This window comes from Spermophilus citellus, assembly GCF_964194105.1.
Source record: "Spermophilus citellus genome assembly, chromosome: 7".
Taxonomy (NCBI): domain Eukaryota; kingdom Metazoa; phylum Chordata; class Mammalia; order Rodentia; family Sciuridae; genus Spermophilus; species Spermophilus citellus.
The window spans coordinates 29,709,823-29,730,076 of record NC_138188.1 but is presented as its reverse complement, the minus strand read 5'-3'; the positions used below and the strand labels follow the sequence as shown (position 1 = coordinate 29,730,076).

The window sequence follows — 20,254 nt, the reverse complement described above, 5'->3', positions numbered from 1 at the left end:
GAAAAAAGTACTTAAGTAAGATAAATGAAATATTTCCAAGTTGGCTTATACTTGTAGACCACAAGTTTGTGACCTCTTTATATACTGCTATGTAAAACTATAATCTCTAAACAACTAAAAAAAAATTACATCAAACCAGTAAATCCTGGTACTCACATAGCAAGTGGTATTTTTAGCTAAAAGAGAGGCTGGGTCTCCATGGGAAGCCACAATAGTTAAATAACTATTGCTATGAACAATAACTCATAACATACTAATCAACAATGGACTGGAGATTGGATTTCAAGCCGAGATGGGTTTTCTGTCTGCCTGTCTATTGGACAGGGATATAACAAGAACTGCGTTCTTCTCCTTGCAACTTGGATTTTCTCTCCCCACCTGCCCTACTCCCAAGCATGGCCATTGGCCTTCTTTTAAAGGACAGTTCTTTCACACAGAGCCCTACATAGCAACTAGAATAGCCAGAGCCAGAGTTAAAGCATTGTACTTCCGAGAGTCAGGGGAGGCTGGAGTGTCAAATTTTCTTCACTGGGCAATATGATGCATGATATGGTCAAGGACTACCTTCCACTTATTTTATTGGGATGTCTGATTCAAGCCTCTGACTCTCCTGCACTAATGGTCCAGGCAGCCAGTAATGATTGGTGCATCTTACCCTGTCACCGGATAATATAATGTGTCCTAAATCTTCAAATACAAACTATAAGATTCTTTATTTCCCTTTACTCATTGAAAGTCAGAGAAATGGTTTCATATGTGTGCCAATGAATGGTGCTTGGGAAGTAACTACATTTCCTTTTGAAAACCAACAGAGTATATAGGTTCCAGCTGTATATTCCACCCCACTATAAAGGCTGGGTGTCTCCCTTTGAATGATGCAGTGGGATCTTGGATTATCTATCCCTTGGTCCTTAAAGGCTTCTCAGAATATAAATGGTTTTGTGTATTTTTACTTATAACAAATACAGAGTGGTAAGGATCCCAGGAGAAAACAGATGGCTTAACCCTTTCGGTGAAGCTCTTTACAGAGGAATTCTTCATGGGGAAAAGGGCAGGGTTAAAAGAGCCAACAAAAGCAAGTAAAGCATCAGAGATCTCGGAGATAGAAACAACAGAAAGTCATGACCACCCCTCAATCTGAAGGGTGGAGACGGGAGGGGAAGGACCCATGTGGTCAAGTGCAGCAAAAGGTCTCTTGGTGGAAGGTGGTCTGCTAGCAGCGTGCATGTGTGTAGAGGGTGCCTGCTCCACTCTGTCCTCTCTCTCTCATCTGCTGACTCCAACCAGAACCCAGAGGACAAGAGAACCCAGGAAATTCAGTTCATAGAGGTCAATTTCCTGGGTCTCAGAGTAGGACACCCAAAGTGGCCGATATGGATCTGGAAGAAGAGAACACATGGAGAGTTATCATCACAGAAGGCAAAGGGATCACAGCTCATGAAACATTAGAGCAAGAAATGACTTTTTTCATCCTCTTATCTTCTGATTTTTATTTTGCTGATGAGGAAACAGGTGCCTAAGGAATTTGAAATGAGTAAACATTATATTCCTAATAAAAGGCACACTTGAAACCAAAGACAGTGTCATCTTTATACTCCTCTCATGGCCCTTCTACTTCATTAGTTAGGACATTCCTATTAGAGTTGGCTACGATGGGACCCCTACCCTGGTCCCTTTACTGTACCCATCAGACATCATTGATTACAGATTTCTTTCCTCCCTGAGCTCAGAGGCTCATTCAAGCCTCTGACTCTCCTGCACTAATGGTCCAGGCAGCCAGTAATGACTGATCCATCTTACCCTGTCACCTGATAATATAAAATGTCCTAAACCTTCAAATACAAACCTCAGATTCTTTATTATGTCTAAAAAGTTTTTCTACCTTGAAACCTGGCTCATTTTTGGCAGGTGGCCAGGTAATTACTTTCAAACTGCCCACCCTGGTGACTTTGTGGCCATCATTCATGGTTTGAAAGAAGGGGACATACCACGAGATTAATTTGTTTGAAGGCTAAAAATAAAAAACCCTAATCCCTGATAGTTTTTTTTTTTCTTTCTCCTTGCAGGTTGACAGGACAGAGGTGATTCGTACCTGCATAAACCCAGTGTACTCAAAACTGTTTACTGTGGACTTTTACTTTGAAGAGGTTCAGCGCCTGCGGTTTGAAGTCCATGACATCAGCAGCAACCACAATGGGCTGAAGGAGGCTGACTTCCTGGGGGGCATGGAGTGCACCCTGGGCCAGGTGAGTCCACAGAGTCTCTCCCTCCTCCTTGGCTCCTTTGGACCTTTCTTTCTCCCTCTTTTTCCCCTTTTTTCCTCCTCGTCTATAAATCTTTGCTTTCTTTTTACTTTCTTTAACAGTTAGCATTTTGCAACACCCCAGGCATTGCCATGTCCATTATATCTCTGTAAAGATGATCCTACAAACCTATTTTGCAAAATTAATAATTTTCTGAATGCCCTCATGATTCCGGTCATTTATTCATCTTTATTGGGAGCTTACTATCTGTGCGGTTCCATGCTCTGTTCATGGGTCTGTCGCAGCCTCCATCTGTCCTATTGCCAATTTCTATCTCCCAACTCCACTGTGAGAATTCTCTCACAGGGAGTATTTCTCACTCATGTTTTTTTCCTCAAGTCTCTGGTGCCAAAAAAACGGGCCAAAGTAGGAGCTCAATGAATACTTAGCAAATGAATAAATGCTTTAATGTGATCCTAGCAATTAATGTGAAATAAATGTCATTATTATGTTTATTTAATCAGTGAGAAATCAGGTTAAGTGACTTGGTGAAGACCTTGCACTCATAAATGGCAGAGCCAGGGCCCCACCCTCCTGTGTGATTCCAAATGCCATCATTTTTCTTTGTATAGTACCTTTCCTTTTTTTCCTTCCCTTCCTGCTAAACCCAGAACTGTAATAAGTGTTGAAGTGGGATCTAATGGGGGGGTGGGGGGAGCATTCAATGCATCCAGAAAGTGGACAGTTTAGTTGGAGAAGCATGATATATGCATCTCAAATAGAGCAATTCATGGCAAAATATGCTGGGCTCCATATCTGGTGCTGTGAGCATTTAGGAAGGCAGATCTTTTCAGCTGGCTACAGTCCCAAGAAGGAATGGTGGAAGTCACCTTCGAAAAAAAATATGGCCCAGGGTTGAAGAAGGAGAAGGGGGGAAGGCTTCCTGGTAATAAAGCACACGAACAAATCATAGTGATCAGGACAGACAGGTCGGGTGTGCAGCAGGAAGAACCCAGTTTCACTGAATCAAGGTTAAATGCTGATTTTCTATGAAACTAGAGAAGATTAAACTTCAGAGCCCCTCAGTCACAGGGGTGTCTTCCAAGGCTCCATGTTACATTTTTATTTATAGTTTGGCATTTTTTATTTTTTTTCTCAAGGAGGGATTCTGAACTGGATGAGTCTGAAGCCACATAAAACCTAGATTCACTAGACTTTTTCCCTACTGAAGGATAAGTCTAGCTTAAGGATTTGTAAGAAAGAGCCCACCTGGCAAAGAGATGACAAAAATCTGAGTTTATTTGTTAATTTGTCCTCACTCTGCTTCATGCCACTTATCACCAAATTTCTCCCAAGTGGGTACTGAGTGACAAAATAGCGTTGTTCTTTTCTAGTGAAAACAGATTGATTTAATAGGATTGTTTCTTGTTTTCTTTAATGAAAACCAAAAATCCCAATGTGGAAATACAGCTGAAGGGGGCAGAAAGAGAAACAGAGAACCTAGCATATTTTCCATTGATAAATATCTCCCTAATGAATTTTGAGAAGAGTTGGTGGCAGACAGTTCTATTCGCCAGGTACATGACAGAGTCTAATATAAGTAGGTTTCAAATGAACAAATTGTGGATTTAGGGTGGAATCCTGTTTCTATTTTTAAAAAAACTAAAATGTGATTAAAATGATATTTTCTACAGATATAAATGAGCCATACCAAGATTCTCCTGTAGATAATAGGCTTCCCTCCCAGAGAAACATTACATTTTGTGACAAGAACTAAATATCGATCTATGTAGAAGTCATCGCTTTAATATTTTCCATCCAAAGCTTTAATCATTCTGTGTATGTGACTGAACCCCCAAACATACATCTTTAGTCTTCTCTTTGGAAAGAATCATCTTTCCAAAAGCCACAGAGTGTTTGGCTCTCTCTTCTGTGCCAGACATTATGCTGGATGCCAGTAATATATTCGTGAGCCAAAAACATTGTTCCTGCCCTCAAACAGCTCACAGTCAGCCTGGATTCAAGATGGAAAGCAAATCATAATGCAAACGAATAAATTGCAGCTGTCCTAAGCATGGTCGAGTGCAGAACAGGACAGTGATCCTTGGGAGACCGGCACCAGGTGGAAGGAGGTCAAAGAAGGCTTCCCAAGGAGAGTGACATTTCCACTGAAATGTGAAGGGAGAGTGAGAGTACAGCAGGTGAGAAGAATGAGGAAACACGTTCTGAGCAGATGGGAACATTATACACAAAGCCTCAGGATTCAGGAAGGAGTCTGACATATGGTGCAGAGCATCTTTGTTTGATTTTCCCAAGAAGCCAGCTCTGAGATCGGAAGTCAAAAGAAGGGAAAGAAATATACCCTCGAGGTCTAGAAAAGTGAGACAGGGAAAGAAAGGCAGCTGGTAAGGGTGTGTGCTCGAGCTAGCTGCTGTGGTGCCCACCTGGAGCTTAATTCTGCTGGGGAGATTCCAGGAGCCAGGATACAGCAAGCCCCAGAGAGTTAGTTATCTCACCCTAGGATGAGGAAATCAGGGCATTTGTAACCTTGGGGGAAAAAAAAAAGCAGTCAATGTATCCAGAAAGTGGACAATTTAGTTGAAGAAACATGCATATTGTCATCAGTCCTTGATTGAGGATTCCTAGGGTAGGAAAACATTACCTGCTGACTTCGTGGGCAGCAAAGCAGTCTCCAAAGATTGGCAAAAGTTTGCAAGCAAAAAAAAAAAAAAAAAAAAAAAAAAAAAAACACGTGCTGGTGGTCAAAGTCAGTGATATGCACTCAAGTCATGGGCCTGGTGACGCAGTCAGCCCCTCATCATTTTGAGATCATTGTAGCCTTGTGGGAATCACCCTACCTTTAGCTCAAGAATAAGTCCTGAGTAACTCAGCCAACCACACAGATTCCATCCCTCCGTGCCAGAGATTGGTTAATGGACACACCTACGATGAGCTCTAATCACTAAAACTGGAGGGGTTTTCTTGAAAAGTCCCTAGATTAGAGACACACATGAAGAAGCAGCTATCTTCTCTCTGTGGTCCCTGGAACCACCACAGCCACCTAGCAGCAAGGATGAGGATGACAGTGTCCGTATCAGGATCAGTGCCAAAGGCTGTAGAGACCCAGGCCTGACCTGCAGCACCTGGAGCCCTTCCTGTCCATGGGCTCAGTGCTGTGGGAGAATAACCTACTGTGGACGCCATTTTGGATGTGATATTCCATTCCTTCAGCCAAAAGCTTCCTGATTGATATATTTTATATGAGAAACTGAAACAAGCCCAGGCTGGGCAGGAGTGGAGTAAATAAAGAGAAACTCGGCTTTCCAGTTAATGCTCTTTTCTTTTTTTAGTCAGTTTTTTTCATTAGTTCCCTACAGTTTTACATAATATTAGGGTCCATTTGGACATAATTATACAAGCATGGGATATAACTTGCTCCAATTCATTTCTCATTTCTTCCCTTTTCTCTTCCCTCTTCTCTCCTGTTCCTTTTCCTCTAGTCTCCTGACTTTTCTCCTATTTATTTATAGTTTTTTTAAATGAATACATTATGGATATATATAAAGATGAAACTCGGGCCTGGAGTAGTGGCTCAGTGGTAGAGCACTTGCTTAGCGTGTGAGGCACTGGGTTGATTACTCAGCACTGCATATAAATAAATGTTCATTGACAACTAAAATATATTTTTTAAAAAGATGAAAGTCACTGTAGTATATGCACATATGTACATAGGGAAATTTGGCTAGATTCATTCTATTGTTTCTCCCTTCCCAACCCCTCCTCCCTTCCCCTCAATCCCCTTCCTCTACTATTTCCTGGAATCCACTCCCCCAACACACACCCAATTTTCTTTATTTATATTTTCCCCTTATTTTGGTCTAGCTTCTACATATGAGAGAAACCAGTTAATTTTCTTAAGCTATTAAAATGAATACGTAAATGAATACTGAGCATGAGATTGCAAACAGTTCTTTCTAAATATTTTTTTTTTAATTTTTTTATGGTTGTAGATGGCCGGCATGCCTGTTATTTTATTTGTTCATTTTTTTGTGGTGCTAAGGATCGAACCCAGTGCCTCACACATGCTAGGCAAGCACTCTACCACTGAGCCACAGCCCTAGCACCTCTAAATATGTTTTGATACTTTAGAAAGAGTTTCCATACGGAGAATCTTATTTGATCTTCTTGACAGTGTTGGGAGGGCAAGTGTCATTAACCCAGTTTATAGTTGAGAAAACAGAGGATCAGAAAGATTCAGTATCTTAACAGAGCCAAGACTGGTAGTCGGGAAATTTTTATTCTTTTTTTAAATATAATAATAATTATGTACCATGACCAAGTGGGATTTATTCCAAGAATGCAAGGCTTGTCCAACATTTGAAAATTAATGAATATAATCCATCACATTATCGAGCAAAAGATGAAAAATGACAGGATCGTATCAACGTATGCAGGAAAGCATTTGGTAAATTTCAGCACCCATTCATAACAGAACATCTCAGCCAAAGAATAATAGAAGTTAATTTCTTCATCATGATGAAGAACATTCACCCAGCCTACAAGCCAAAACCACACTTAATGCTAAGAAAGTTAAAGCTTTCCTACTACTATCAGGAAAATGGTAGTGATACTGTCTCACTGGTGTTTTTCCTTTCTTTTTTCTTTTGTAAATTATTTGTTCTTTTAGACATATGTGACAATGGTATGTATTTTGACCTATTAGACATACAAAGAGTGTAACTTATCCTAAGTAAGATTCTATTCTTGTGGTTGTACATGTAAGAACATAGGAAAGTTATATCTGATTCATTCTACTTGTCTTTCTGATTCCCATCTCCTTCCTTCTCTTAATTTGGCTTTGTCTAATCCAATGAAATTTCATTCCCCCACCCCCTTATTGTGTGATAGCCATTCGTATATCAAAAAGAACATTTGGTCTTTGATTTTTGGAGATGGTCTTATTTTACTTAGCATGACAGTCTCCAGTTCCATTCATTTACTGGCAAATGCCATAATTCCATTCTTTTTTAAGGCTGAGTAATATCCCCATTGTGTGTATATATATCACAATTTCTTTATCCACTCATTTGTTAAAGGGCACCTGGGTTGGTTCCATAGCTTAGCTTTTATGAATTGAGCTGCTATAAACATTGATGTAGCTGTGTCATTGTAATATGCTGATTTTAAATCCTTGGGGTCCAATGGTGGTTCCATTCAAGGTTTTCTGAGGAATCTCTATACTGCTTTCCAGAGTAGTTGCCTCAATTTGCAGCCCCACAAGCAATGTATGAATACACCTTTTCCCTCACATCCTTGCCAACATTTATTGTTTCTTGTATTCTTAATACTTGCCATTTTCACTGGAGTAAAATGAAATCTCAGTGTAGTTTCAATTTGCGTTTCTCTGATTGCTAGAGTTGCTTAACCTTTTTTAATATATTTATTGACCAATCATATTTCTTCTTCTGTAAAGTGCCTGTTCAGTTCCTTTGCCCATTTATTTGATTTTTTGGTGTTAAGTTTTCTGAGTTCTTTATATATCTTGGAGATTAATGCTCTATCTGAGGTGCAGGTGGCAAAGATATTCTCCCATTCTGTAGGCTCTCCCTTCAAATTCTTGATTGTTTCCTTTGCGGTAAAGAAGTTTTTGGTTTAATACCATCCCATCTATTGATTCTTGAATTTACTTCTTGCACTTTAGGATATTTTTTGAGGAAGTCCATTCCTAAGCCAATATGATGGAGATTTGGGCCTCCTTTTTCTTTTATTAGGTGCAGGGTCTCTGGTCCTTGATTTTAGGTCCTTGATCTACTTTGATAAACATTGACATAGCTGTGCATTTTGTGCAGGGTGAGAGATAGGGGTTAGATTTCATTCTGCTACATGTGGGTTTTCAGTTTTTCCAGCACCATTTGTTGATGAGACTATCTTTCTCTAATGTATGATTAAGACATTTTTGTAGGAAGTTTTGATTCTTAATTCAGAGCTTTCTTCTGACATGACCTAGAGAAGATAATGTGAGGAAGGTACCTGTTCGGAGAACTCTTAAGGTTGTAAGTCAGATGGAGCAAATGAGCATCAAGTTAGACTTGTTTAGTGTACCTCTAGCCATGTTTGCAAAGCCACATCACTCCACCTCCAGGTGGCATGCTGGCCTCTCTGGGTAGTGTGTACATTGATTGGCAATAACTCTTTCATTTAGTTGGCCAACTGATTGGTGGAATTGGCCTTTCCTGCATTTCAGAGTTGGGAACGAATTGACTTAAATCAATTAGAATATTCCATTTTTATGACTGTCATGACTGGTTTAAGGAAGGACATGTAATTTTTTTTTAACCACGATAAGTTTCATTTACTCATCATTTCAACAAGCATTTATCAAGTGCTCTGGATATTCCAAGTACTGTGGTAGGTGCTAGAGACAAAAAGATGAAAAAGACAGTGGTCCTGCCCGAGAGGAGCTTATAATTAGCTGGGAGACACAGAACCGTAAATAAATAATCAAAGTGCATATTACTAAGCACTACAATCAAAATGCATTCTAGGAGCTTTGGGGGAAGAAAAAACAAGATTGACTTCTGCCTAGAGGGACCCAGCGAGTTCTCAACCCCCCCCCCCCCAAAAAAAAAGATGCCTCTGGACTTGAATCTCAAAGAATGAGCATGAATTCACCAGCAGAGAAAATAGGAGTCTGGGGAAAATGACTGGCACACACAAAACGACACACAAAGACAAGACACAGTGGCACAAGGGAATGGCAGAGAACTCTTTTTCGTAACAGATGGCTGGATGGTCCAGTGAGTGTGGAAAGATGACACAGAATGCCAGACCGGAAAGGAGGAACCAGGCTTTTCAGATTGTAGAGCTTGGGATTGATGCACTGAGGCCCTGGTCAATGGGAAAAGGACAAGATGTGATGTGTGTTTTACAGGTGCAATGAGTACTGGCATTCCCACGAAGAGCCAGTGGGAGAGGGCAGGCACCAAGGCAGGGAAACCCCAGAGGAGAGTCCTGTCTGTCAAAGTGCAGAACCAACAATTCTGGAAGACCAGGTTGGGGAGGAGGTCTTTGCAGGTGTCTGGCTTAGGTGGCTAGAGGAACACTTTGGTTGTCCTTAAGGGAAATCATAGGGGAGTGAGGGTGAGAAGAGCACATGATACCTACCTGTTATGCCCAGGATGTTTGTAGAGAAATCAGAGGAGGTTTGCAGTTGGCAGCTGACCGTGTGGATCTGAAGTAGACCATATTGATTAGGATCCAACACCCTACAGATGATAGCAGGTACCATGCACATGGAGGTGGTCTCTTTATTTTTATTTTTGGAAGGAAACCTATTGAACATTGTCCTGGAAGCTCTGCAAAAAGTGCTGACTCCTTCACCCTTCAGGGTTTCCCAGGCTGTAACACTTGGGCATAAATAGGAATTTTTCTTCTTTCTTGAAATTGCTGTTCTTTCTAGTATGATCACGCAAAATGAAGAACCATCAAATTTCTCTTTTTTCCTAACCCAAGTGGTGAGAGAGGATTCCTCCTCCTGTATGCAGGTAGGAAGGGAATGATCAGGTGCAGGAGCTCTTAAATAACCCTGGGAATGGCAGGGTCAGGGCCTAAGGCTCTGTTTCATAACACTCAAGTGAACACACTCCAGAGCCTGATGATCTGGGGTCAGATCCTGGCTCAGTGCTCTCAAGTTGTTTGTCCAGAGGCAAATTCCTGCCTCTGCGTAAGCCTCAGTTTTCTTCATTTGCAAAATGGGGATCATAATAGCAAAGACCTCAGGGATGTACAGTGGAATAGTGCATATAAAGTGCTTGGCAGGGTCCTTGGCATGAGGGAACACTCAGGGTGTTACAGAAGGCTACTCTCAAGGTCATGAGAATCTAGGAAGTGGTAAGAAGAGTCAGCATTGGTTTCATAGTGAAGGTGGACAGACAAAAAGGTAAAAAGATCAGAAGGAAGTCCCCACATTCAGGGCAATCAGTAAAATACAACTTGTCATTTTGCCTCAAACTTGTTTAGTGTTTCCTTTAATCCAAGGGATTCAAAGTGTAAGCCTGTGCTCCTGCAGGTGTATGTCCTAACAGTTACTCTTCCAAGATGATTTTTACATAAAAATGGCTTTAAATCGGGTCTCTGAAATACTGGGGGCAGCTATTCCCATCTTTATCTTGCCACAAATAAGGTCCCAAAGGAGAGAGAAGGTGAACTCCCCCAAACCACGCAGGAGGTCACACACGTTCAGAGCCTGCCTGCTCCCGGGGTCTACAGGTGCTGGCTCTATTCATTGGTTTGTCCCATTCTCCCTGTGCCCTGTGGAACAGCAGGGCTCTTGGCTTCGAAAAGGATAATAGCAGCCCTCAGCATGCTGGAAACCCGAGTTGGCCGTGAAGTTGGGCACGAGCACAGCAAGTGACTTCGCACTGAGCAAACAAATGCCAAATGAAGCAAAGAAAAGTTCATGTCCTCCGGAGAAGCCTGGAGGCAGCATTTAGCAGATGGATGAAGGGAGTTAGCACAGGGACACAGGGTGCTCAGAAAGCTGTGTCCTCCTTCTGGGTGAACTTGGAGATCATCCTTAGATTTCTATTGCCCAAAAGGAGGCAGCAGCTAAGCCCCTCTTCTGCTCCACCTAAGAGAGGGCATGCCAAGGAGAGATGTGACTGCCCGCCATCTAGAACAGGGCACCAACTTTCAAGATGCCACCTTCATGTTCTCTTTTATTAACTCATTCATACCTCCCCAAGTTTTCACACTCCTTTATCCACCAAAGACAGGGGACACTGAGTCGTAAATAATAAAAAGAACGACTTTCCATGGGCCATCTAGGTCACTTATCCAACATCAGAACCAGGTGTCCAATGTAGATCTGCTTAGCTCCAAAGCCCTGCATGAGCTTTTTCACTTATTCCCATAGTTTATCACTAGTCAGTATAAATTACAAAGTAGCACTTTTTAAAAATGCAAAGCTGAATGGGAGTTGGCATTGCTCCCATTTTATTGATTTTGTTCCCTTAGTTTTTTTTTTCTGTTTTAGACAGAAATAATAGAGGCAGCTTGTAAGTCCTCTTGCAGAGAAATAGCCTTGGTTCTCTTCCCTCAAGGTTGCATTCTGAATTTGCTTTAGAATTATGATATGGCTTCTTAAAAAGTGTCAGTATGACTGTCAACCTCCCCAAACCAGGACCTTACAAACTATATATGCCCTCCTGACCTTCCTTTCACCCTCCCTGTGCTGAATGAACCCATTATCTAAATTCAGTAGTTGCACCTGGGCTCCAACTCTGCTTTTCTTGGGGTCAGTTTCTCTTCTCCCTGGCGCAACTATATAACCCTTCCTCTTTTCCTTGCCATGGGGCTGTTCTTTAGTGTATTTTCTCCTACAGTGGTTCTGAGGACATCCGTTAAAACCATGATCTTCCTGCTTTCTGTCATGTTAAGTGGGGCAGGGAAATCTGTAACCCCTGGAGGAGTCAGACTGTCTTGGGGACCTCTGACCCTTATTCATAAGAGAGGGGTCAAACACCATCTTCCCTCCAGGCTGTGGTTCTCAGACTCTAGCCTGCATCAGAATCACCTGGAAACACTGGGCTACAGAGTACTGGGTCCACGCCAGAGTTTCTGATTCAGAAGACCTGGGGAAGGACTCCATCTTTGCATTTCTAAATTCCCAGGTTATGCTGATTCTGTTGGACCAGAGACCGCACTTTGAGAACCCCAATGCCTACTAATGAATCTTGGACTCTGTATCTTGTTTTAATTATGAAAGGAACTAATGATTTAGGAAAGTGGAGAAATTAAGGAGGACTAAAAAAAAAAAAAAATCTGAAGAGAAGGCGAAAAATGCATCATAAAGTTTTTAGTCCTGCAAGGGAGCTTGATGTTTATGTTCTTGAGGGAGATCTTGATTGCCCAGGTTTGTTCTTCCCAACCCATTAAATGTAGTGGGATGTACCTGTTATCCATTCTGTTGGTTTCTTTCCAGAGGCAGATGAATGTCAGGATCATGTCAACCCAGGAGCCTTTGAAAGGACTGGCAGACTGCATGCTGTCATGATTAATGGGAATTTGGTTCCGGGTTGATATGACCCCAATTAGTGGTCACCTGGGGTGTGATGATGCCAAGGGTACTATCCGACTTGATGTAATGCCCACAGCAAGATTCCAGGGTTAGCATTTTGTTGCATAACATCGAACACCCTCATAGCTTAAAACGGGTGGCCCAGGAAGTCAAACGGACATGTTATAGCAGGCAACTCATTTCCTTTCAGCTTCTCACGCGTAAAGCTTTCCCTAACTTTGCAGAATCACTGCCAGCAGCAGTCACATGTGTGATGAGTGACATCGTAAGTAAACCACATCGTCTCTACTTCTATGCATGAGCCAGGGGATCCTGGGAAGAAGTGCTACTTTCTATTGTTCTGCTCATAGACAGGTGGGACTCCAATAGGGTGGTTAAGGGTGAGCTGGTCCCCAGTTCTCCAAGGAGAATAAAATTAATTCTTACCTTCTTCTTTGCTACCTTGGGCAGGCAATTAATCCTCTGAAGGTCAGATCCCAGGAAAATTTCTCTGCTTTTCCTGGAGTTCTCTCTTTTGAGACCTTTACATTTTCTGTAGAGTGTCTAAAACAGGAGTCATGAGTCCTACATCTTGGATCTCCCACCAGCTCCCTGTGCAGCTTTGGGTAACTTACTTAACCTCCCTGTGATACAGTAGCTTTACCTAGAGGTGAATTCATCTCCAAATCCCTTCCGGTTCAAATAGTCAACGATTCTCATTCACCTCTTAGCTTTGACCTTTCTGAAATCAAGCATCATTTCCTGCATTCTCCTTCCTTCTCAGGAATGCTCCCCCCCCCCCAGCCTCATCCCTTCTCATCAAAGATTTAGCATGAGGGGATACTTAGCATTTCCCTCATGCTAAATAACAGATGTCATTCAATCACAGATGGTATCATCCTACCTTAGCACTCCCCCCCTAGGGAAAGCAATCCTTGAGCCTATTAAATTTCAAAGACAGTTGTGAAAAGATATATTTAGGAGCCATTTAAATGGGCCCTGTTTATAGACTCTGTTTCCCATAGGTTGGCAGTAATACAATCTCTCTCATAGCCTCATATTGGTGCAGAGGAGGAGGGCAGGAGGGTGGGAACTGAAAGACTACTGTGTCAATGCTGAAAAGCAGTTCTAAGTAGTTGTCCTGGTCTTAACCTTCTAAGCTAGACCGGTGTGGGATACTTGGTCTCCAGCCTATCCCACATAAGCCACCTGGGATTAGAGGCAGCTGCCTGAGACCCCCAATCACAGCTCCACTTATGTTGTTTCCAACCAACTTTCATTCCAATCTCACTTCCACCCAGCTCAGAACTTCTGGCTGTAAATCCAACCTGGATCCCTGTCTCCATGGTGTTGGTGCACAGTCTTCCCACTGAGCAGCCCTTGCCTCACCTCGACAAATGCAGTCTCTGGTTGCATCTACTCAATCATCAGTATCCCATGTGCCTTAGATAAGCCCGAAAGCAGAGACTCTACCACCTGGTGACGGAATCATATCAATGTGCCACATTAGCTGAAGTCCTATAACCAAAAAGCCTATTCACCAAATAATACACTGGCCCCCAAACCAATTCTCTACCAAATCTTTCTATTTACGGAAAACAAGATTGTTAAACTATTTACAAAGTTTACTACAGTGATCTTAAGACTTGTGAAGATTTCTGAATTTCTTTAGTTTAGGCTGTAGATGAAATTTAGTGAGTAACAATCATTAACTTTTGTGAATATAAAACAGTCTTTTTTCTCTTCCAAAAGGGAAGAGAAATATGGTACCAGCTATTAAAATACCCACTTCTTCAAAGGCCAGAGGCCCAGGAGGGTGTTTTTATGGTCATAGGGATGACATTCAAGTTGTGGGCTTATGGGTGATTTGTAGGGTCACATCTGTGTTTTCCTATAGTTCCTAAAAGGACCTTTTATCAAATCTATACTCAGAAAAAAAATGTTAATAAAAACATCATAATAAGTCTACATGGCTGACTTCGAACCACTTACCCTCTAATGAAGGAGTAAGGCAGACAGGCATTGTATAAATTCTTAAACTTTAGAACTTTTAAAACCTGCGAGACATTCCAATCTGGGAAATTTGTGAGGAATCCTTCTGGGTGAGGGATTTGCTGAGGTTTTCGAAAAGCCATTTTGCAGATACTTCAGGTAAAGCCTCCGTCCCCCCTCCTTGCCCTCAGGGAGGAGAGTCAGCTTGGCTAATCTGATTCTCATCTTTTGTAATATTATTTTTTAATGACAGAAAAGACCTGAGAGGTCTTGGAGCACTAATAACTGATAAGTTAGGGGAGAACCACTGAATCTGCAAAGAAGTTCTGGGATCCCACGCAAAGCCTAGGACCTCCAGCTCAAGCCTAAATTCAGAAAGAGATTATTTGTGTTTTGAATCAACCTAATGAAGTTTAGATGGAGAAAAACAATAACTGCTTAGTTTACAAAATCTTTCCCAAGAGTCTTAGTTGCAGATCCAAGGACAAAATGAGGCTGGGTATGAATTAATTAACTTTGTTTTCGATGGAACAGGGGCCTCTGAGGCTTCTCTGTTCACCAGTGCAGATCAGCAAAGGTACCTGATCCAGAGCTCAGCTCCAAGGGGCCCCCAAGGGAGCTGATCAGTGCACTTCACTCCCTTAGAATGTGCCCCACCAGGAGACTCCAGTCAGGCACTCCCCCAGGCCATCATCAGAAACAAAGGAGCAGAAATCCTCCAAACCTTTCTCTCCCTGCGGAGATTCAAACCAGGAAAGCTGCTATTAATGTGCTGACACAGCTCCTGTGGATCCAGGAAAGCTTGAAATTGGGAAGAAGACAAAAGTAGTGCTGAATTTAACCCAAGCAGTGCAGGAGTCCCGGTACTGCTCTCTGGTGCACCTGGTTACTGCTTGAACACCTCTAAGCATGGGGATTTCAACTTCTCGAATAGGGTCACCTATGGTGGCTCTGCTAAGAGTTGATCACAGGTCAGGTATTTATGAGCTCGGGGCTATCAACAGATAGCAACATCATCATCACTAGGCCGAGATGACGAGCCACAGAGTGGCACAGTAGAAGTTCAGCACCAGGCCTTTGGCTTCCCTGAGCACTCAACTGCTTTTCCTTAGCTTCATGGTCTCTGGGCTTCTGTTTCATATGCTCAATAAGAAGATGCCCTTTCAGACCCCCCAAGTTTCTTCCCACTGACTTCCTCCTAAGTGGTCATCTGAACAGAGGAAACTGATTTTCAGGGACCTTGTTGCATTCCAGATATTTCTTAAATGTGGCGACCCCACTTGATTAAAAGGTAAACTCTGAGAATGCAGTGAATCCTCCCTCGATCACATTGACTGCAAGTTGCAGACCCACAATTCAAATTGATCTGATCTGGAGACCTGCCCTCTCATTAGACCACATTGCTCATCAAAGTGCTTTCTTACAACCCTTTGTAGATCCAAAACGCAGACAGTTATTCTTCCTAAATGCTATCATTAACTAACTGCTCACAGAGGTCCAGCATGAAGCATCCTTTCCCAGAAGTTAATGAATCCATGCCTCTATCTGGAAAGTCTTTCTCCCAGCTCAGTAGGATCTGTGACACCCATCTGCAAATGGCCACCTATTTTTGATTGTTTATCTGAAATACTTCTGGAGCAAAAATCTAAGCAACTTACAGCAGTAAGGTCCTGTTCTTCTCTTCACATGGATCTATTTTGCTCATTAGCCATTGAGAACAATAATAATATGTCTCTGATGTGTATTAATTCATCTATTCTATGAATAATGCACTCAATGAATGCTAGTAATAATAATAATAATAATAATAATAATAATAATAATAATAATAATAAAATACTACTGCCAGACCCTGTGCTGAAAGCTTTAAACCAATTTTTTGAATTAATTCTCACAAAACCCCTAAGGGGTAAGTGCCATTATTTTCTCATTTTTCTGCTAGTCACCTAAACTTTTAAATAACTTGCTTCAAGTTATTTAGGTAGACATCATTTTCTTTAACTTTTTTTATTGGTTCTTTTTAGTTATACATGACAATAGACTGTATTTTGACATGTCAGACATACATGGAGTATAACTTCCCATTCTTGTGATTGTACATGATGTGGAGTATACTGGTTGTGTATTCACGTAAGAGCACAGGAAAGTTATGTCTGGTTCATTCCACTGTGTTTCCTATTCCCATCACATCTCCCTTCCTTTCATTCCCCTCTGTTTAACCCAGTGAACTTCTATTCTTTGCCCCACCCCTTATTGTGAGTTAGCATCCTCATATCAGTGAGAACATTCAGCTTTTGGTGTTTGGAAACTGGCTTATTTCACTTAGCATGATAGTCTCCCATTCCATCCATTTACTGGCAAATGACATAATTTCATTCTTCTTTATTGCTGAGTAATATGCCATTGTATATATATACCACATTTTCTTCATCCATTCCTCTGGTTGAAGGGCACCTAGGTTGGTTCCATAACTTAGCTATTGTGAATTGAGCTGTTATAAACAAGGATGCAGCTGCTTCACTATAGTATGCTGATTTTAAGACCATTTTCAAGTGGGGGAGGCCCAAGTTAAACCTAGACTTTCTGACTCTTAAGCCACCCTTATGCCTTGGACAGTTTGCAAAAAACTTCTTACCAGCACTTTTAACAAAGATGTGGAGTATAGCTGATCCCTGGGAAACCCACATCATTCGGGGCCCACAGGATGGGGCCTTATGTCTTTAGGTCTCCAAGATCAACAGATATTGGACTCTGACAGCTCCTGGAGTCTCTTGTTCCCAAGACCCTCCCTCAGTTCTGTTGGAGGCTGTGGGGCCACAGTCCAGGCTCTTCTTCCAGACCCTCAAGGACTTCCTCCACGTGACAGGAGTTCCCTCCGTTGCATTATTTCAGGAAATGGTTTTGTTGTTTTCCTATGTGTGAAGGTAATACAGGATTGTTGCAAAAACTATTTAGAAATAAAAAGAAAAAAATGAAATATCCCTTCATCCCACTGGTGAGAGATGACTCCTAAACATTCTGGTGCATAATCTGACAGGTTTTTTTTCTATGATACATATACATACTTTTTTAAGTGAAAATACGGTAATTTATACATGCTTTTATTTTTTGCTTCTTTTAAACCAAAATACATAGTGAGCATCTTTCAGTGTCAATGCATATACTTTTGCATTATTTGTTTTAAGGGCTACAGGGTATTCCATAATAGCAAAATACATGTGTTGTCTCCTACTGTGGGCATTAAGTCTTTTTCCAGTTTTCCAGAATTATAAACTTTTGATGAGCATCGTATCACATACACCTTCTCTGCCCAACACAGATTATTATTTTTTTTTCTAACAAGTTAACAACAGTTGGAACATTTGGGCACACCTTTTAAGGACTTTTATACAAATTGCTAAATATCCATATATCCAAATAGAATCACGTACCAACTAACAACCTCCCACAGTGCACAGTACAGAGGTATTCTTTTCTGTATCCTCAGTACACCTCCAACTTTTCATTGTGTGTGTGTGTATATATATATATATTATAATTTGCTTCATTTCAGTTCCTGGTACTTCCCTTTTTCCTCCCCTCCTCCCTCCCCTTTTCCCTTCCTCTATTTCACTGGTCCTTCTTCTATTTATTTATTTATTTTTTTAAATTGGTACCTCATACATAAAGGTAGAATTCACTGTGGTACATTCGTATGAGTCAATCACCACACAGCCAAGAAGTCAGCCCTTACCCTGAATTGGATGTCCCCCAACCCCACAGAGCCTTCTCTAGCCCCTAGATGAGCAGGAAGGACACAGAGGACTGAATCCCCTCATCCTCAGTCACCTCAACTTCCCGGAAGTTGGTCCTCCCAGCCCCAGAGGGCTTGTTCAGGGGCTGAGAGTGCAGTGAAGCAAGGAGACACTGATGTGGGCCTGCCTCACTCTCAAACCTGCTTCCATTTTCCTTCATATACTCCCTCTCCTCCTCTGCCCTTCCATTTATCATCCACGCATTAGAGACTCTAAGGTTAGGACTCTTCTGAATTCGGGACTTGTGTATACAACAGTATCTAGATACTATCTCCACTTGGATAACACACAGATCCAAATCAAATCTCAAATGCAACAGCTCAAAAACCCAAGTTCACCATTTCCTCTCGCTTTTTTCACAGCTCCCCCACCCCCACCCCCAGCTGCCTCTCCTCCAGTGTGCCCCTCAGTGAATGAGGCCTTTATCCTGCCAAATGCCAGAAGCCCCAAAACCTGGGAACCTTCCCTCATTCATCCCACTCTCTCCCCCTGCCCATCAATCAATTATGAAGCCCCATCAATTTGGTGTCTTAATTATCTCTATTATCTTAACCCCGTCCACTGCCAGGATCCCAGTCCAAGCCAATAGATCACTGTAGTTATCTCGAAGTGGGGACTGATTGGATGGGAAAGAAAAGAAGAGAAAAGGAGCATTTCCTAATTTACCTGTGTATGCCTAATGCTGGAGTTTTAATACTCATACTGCACATGGTAAACCTAAGTGGGAAGATGATATTTTCACCCTTTCACAGGTGAGGAAACTGAAGTACTCAGAGTAAGCTGTCCAATGTCTACCCCCAGGGCCAAACTTGCAGGTGATTCTGACTCTAGGTTATATAGCAGGAGTGAAGATAGGGATCCAGTTGGGGAAACATTGCAGTGGTCTACAGGAAGTGAAACTCTCCTCCTTCTTGAGGCCAAGGAATAAGATTGGGTCACTTTGCACACCTGTTAGGATTTAGCCCAATGCCTGGGTCCAGTCCTGCTTCTGCTATTTATGGGACGCAGGAGAGTTTGGCAGTTAAGAACGTGGATTCTGGAGCTAGACTGTCTGGATTCAGACCCCCAGCTCTGCTACTTACTGGCTGTGAAAACTTGAGCATGTCACCTAGTCTTTCTGTTAAGGACTAAGTGCCAGTCTCCAAAAAGATGTGTCCATGTCCTGAGAACAAGAACATGTGATGTGGCCTTATTTGGAAAAAAAAAAAAAAAAAAAAAAGTCTTTACGCATCTAAGAGAAAGATCTCAAGATGAGGAGATTATCCTAGATTCACCACTTGGGACCCAAATCCAGCGGCACAGAGGGGAGGCACAGACAGAAGACAATAGGGTCACCTGAAGAAGGAGGTAGAGTGAGCCCATCATAGGCAAACCAGTGAGGGCAGCTGCCAGAATCTGGAAGAGACAAGATTTGGAATCTCCTCTGGAGACTCTGAAGGGAGCTTGGCCCTGCTGATGCCTTCATCTCGGGCAGTTGACCTCCAGAATCCTGAGAGCAAATCTCTGTTGTTTTCAGCCACCAAGTTTGTGGTGGTTAGTTATTGGCAGACTTAGCAAACGAAGACGTTCTCTGTACCTCTAACCTCTGAGCCACCCACACGGGCATATGATAACCCCTCCGAGAGTTGCCACGAGGATTGAATGAATCGATACACATAAAGCACTTGACGGCAATAGCTGTCATGTAACAAGGGCTCCAAACGCAGTATTCATTATGACTTTCTAACAGCTGTGTGAGCCTCTTTCATTTAAAAATGGCCAGTGAATCCCCTCCTTGCCCCTCTGTTCTGTGGACGGCTGATATCTGGTTGCCAGCCTCCTGGTAGACGAGTCACAACCTTCCAAAGGTCATGTCAAAAAACTTCCACGTGCCCTTGCCCTAACAAATTGCTCTGGACTGGACACCGGGTGACTTGGAGAAGCTCCCTTTTTTCTTTCTCCCGGCTGCCATATGACTTGACTGGGGGACTGGGGTGAGAGTGGGGTGGAGTCAGGGGGCAGGTGGCCTCTGACTAATCACAGAGCCAGATCACTTGTGATGATGGTGAGGCCTAACCCAAGAGACCAGGCAAAGGTGGGTAATTAATACACAAGCAGTCCTTAAATCCCTCCCTCCCCCTCGGAAGCTCTCTCTCCATTCCATCTCTTGCTAATGAAGTCAGAGAAAG

At 42.3% G+C, this 20,254-nt stretch overlaps 1 protein-coding gene across 1 annotated transcript in view; it reads left to right on the top strand.

Moving 5' to 3' along the window:
• CPNE4 (copine 4) overlaps nucleotides 1-20,254 on the top strand; it is a 450,966-nt gene that overhangs the window by 289,181 nt on the left and 141,531 nt on the right. Inside the window, exon 3 of the mRNA XM_081301802.1 lies at nucleotides 2,067-2,246. Within this exon, the coding sequence (XP_081157928.1) occupies nucleotides 2,067-2,246 (180 nt within the window). The remainder of the gene's footprint in view (nucleotides 1-2,066; nucleotides 2,247-20,254) is intronic.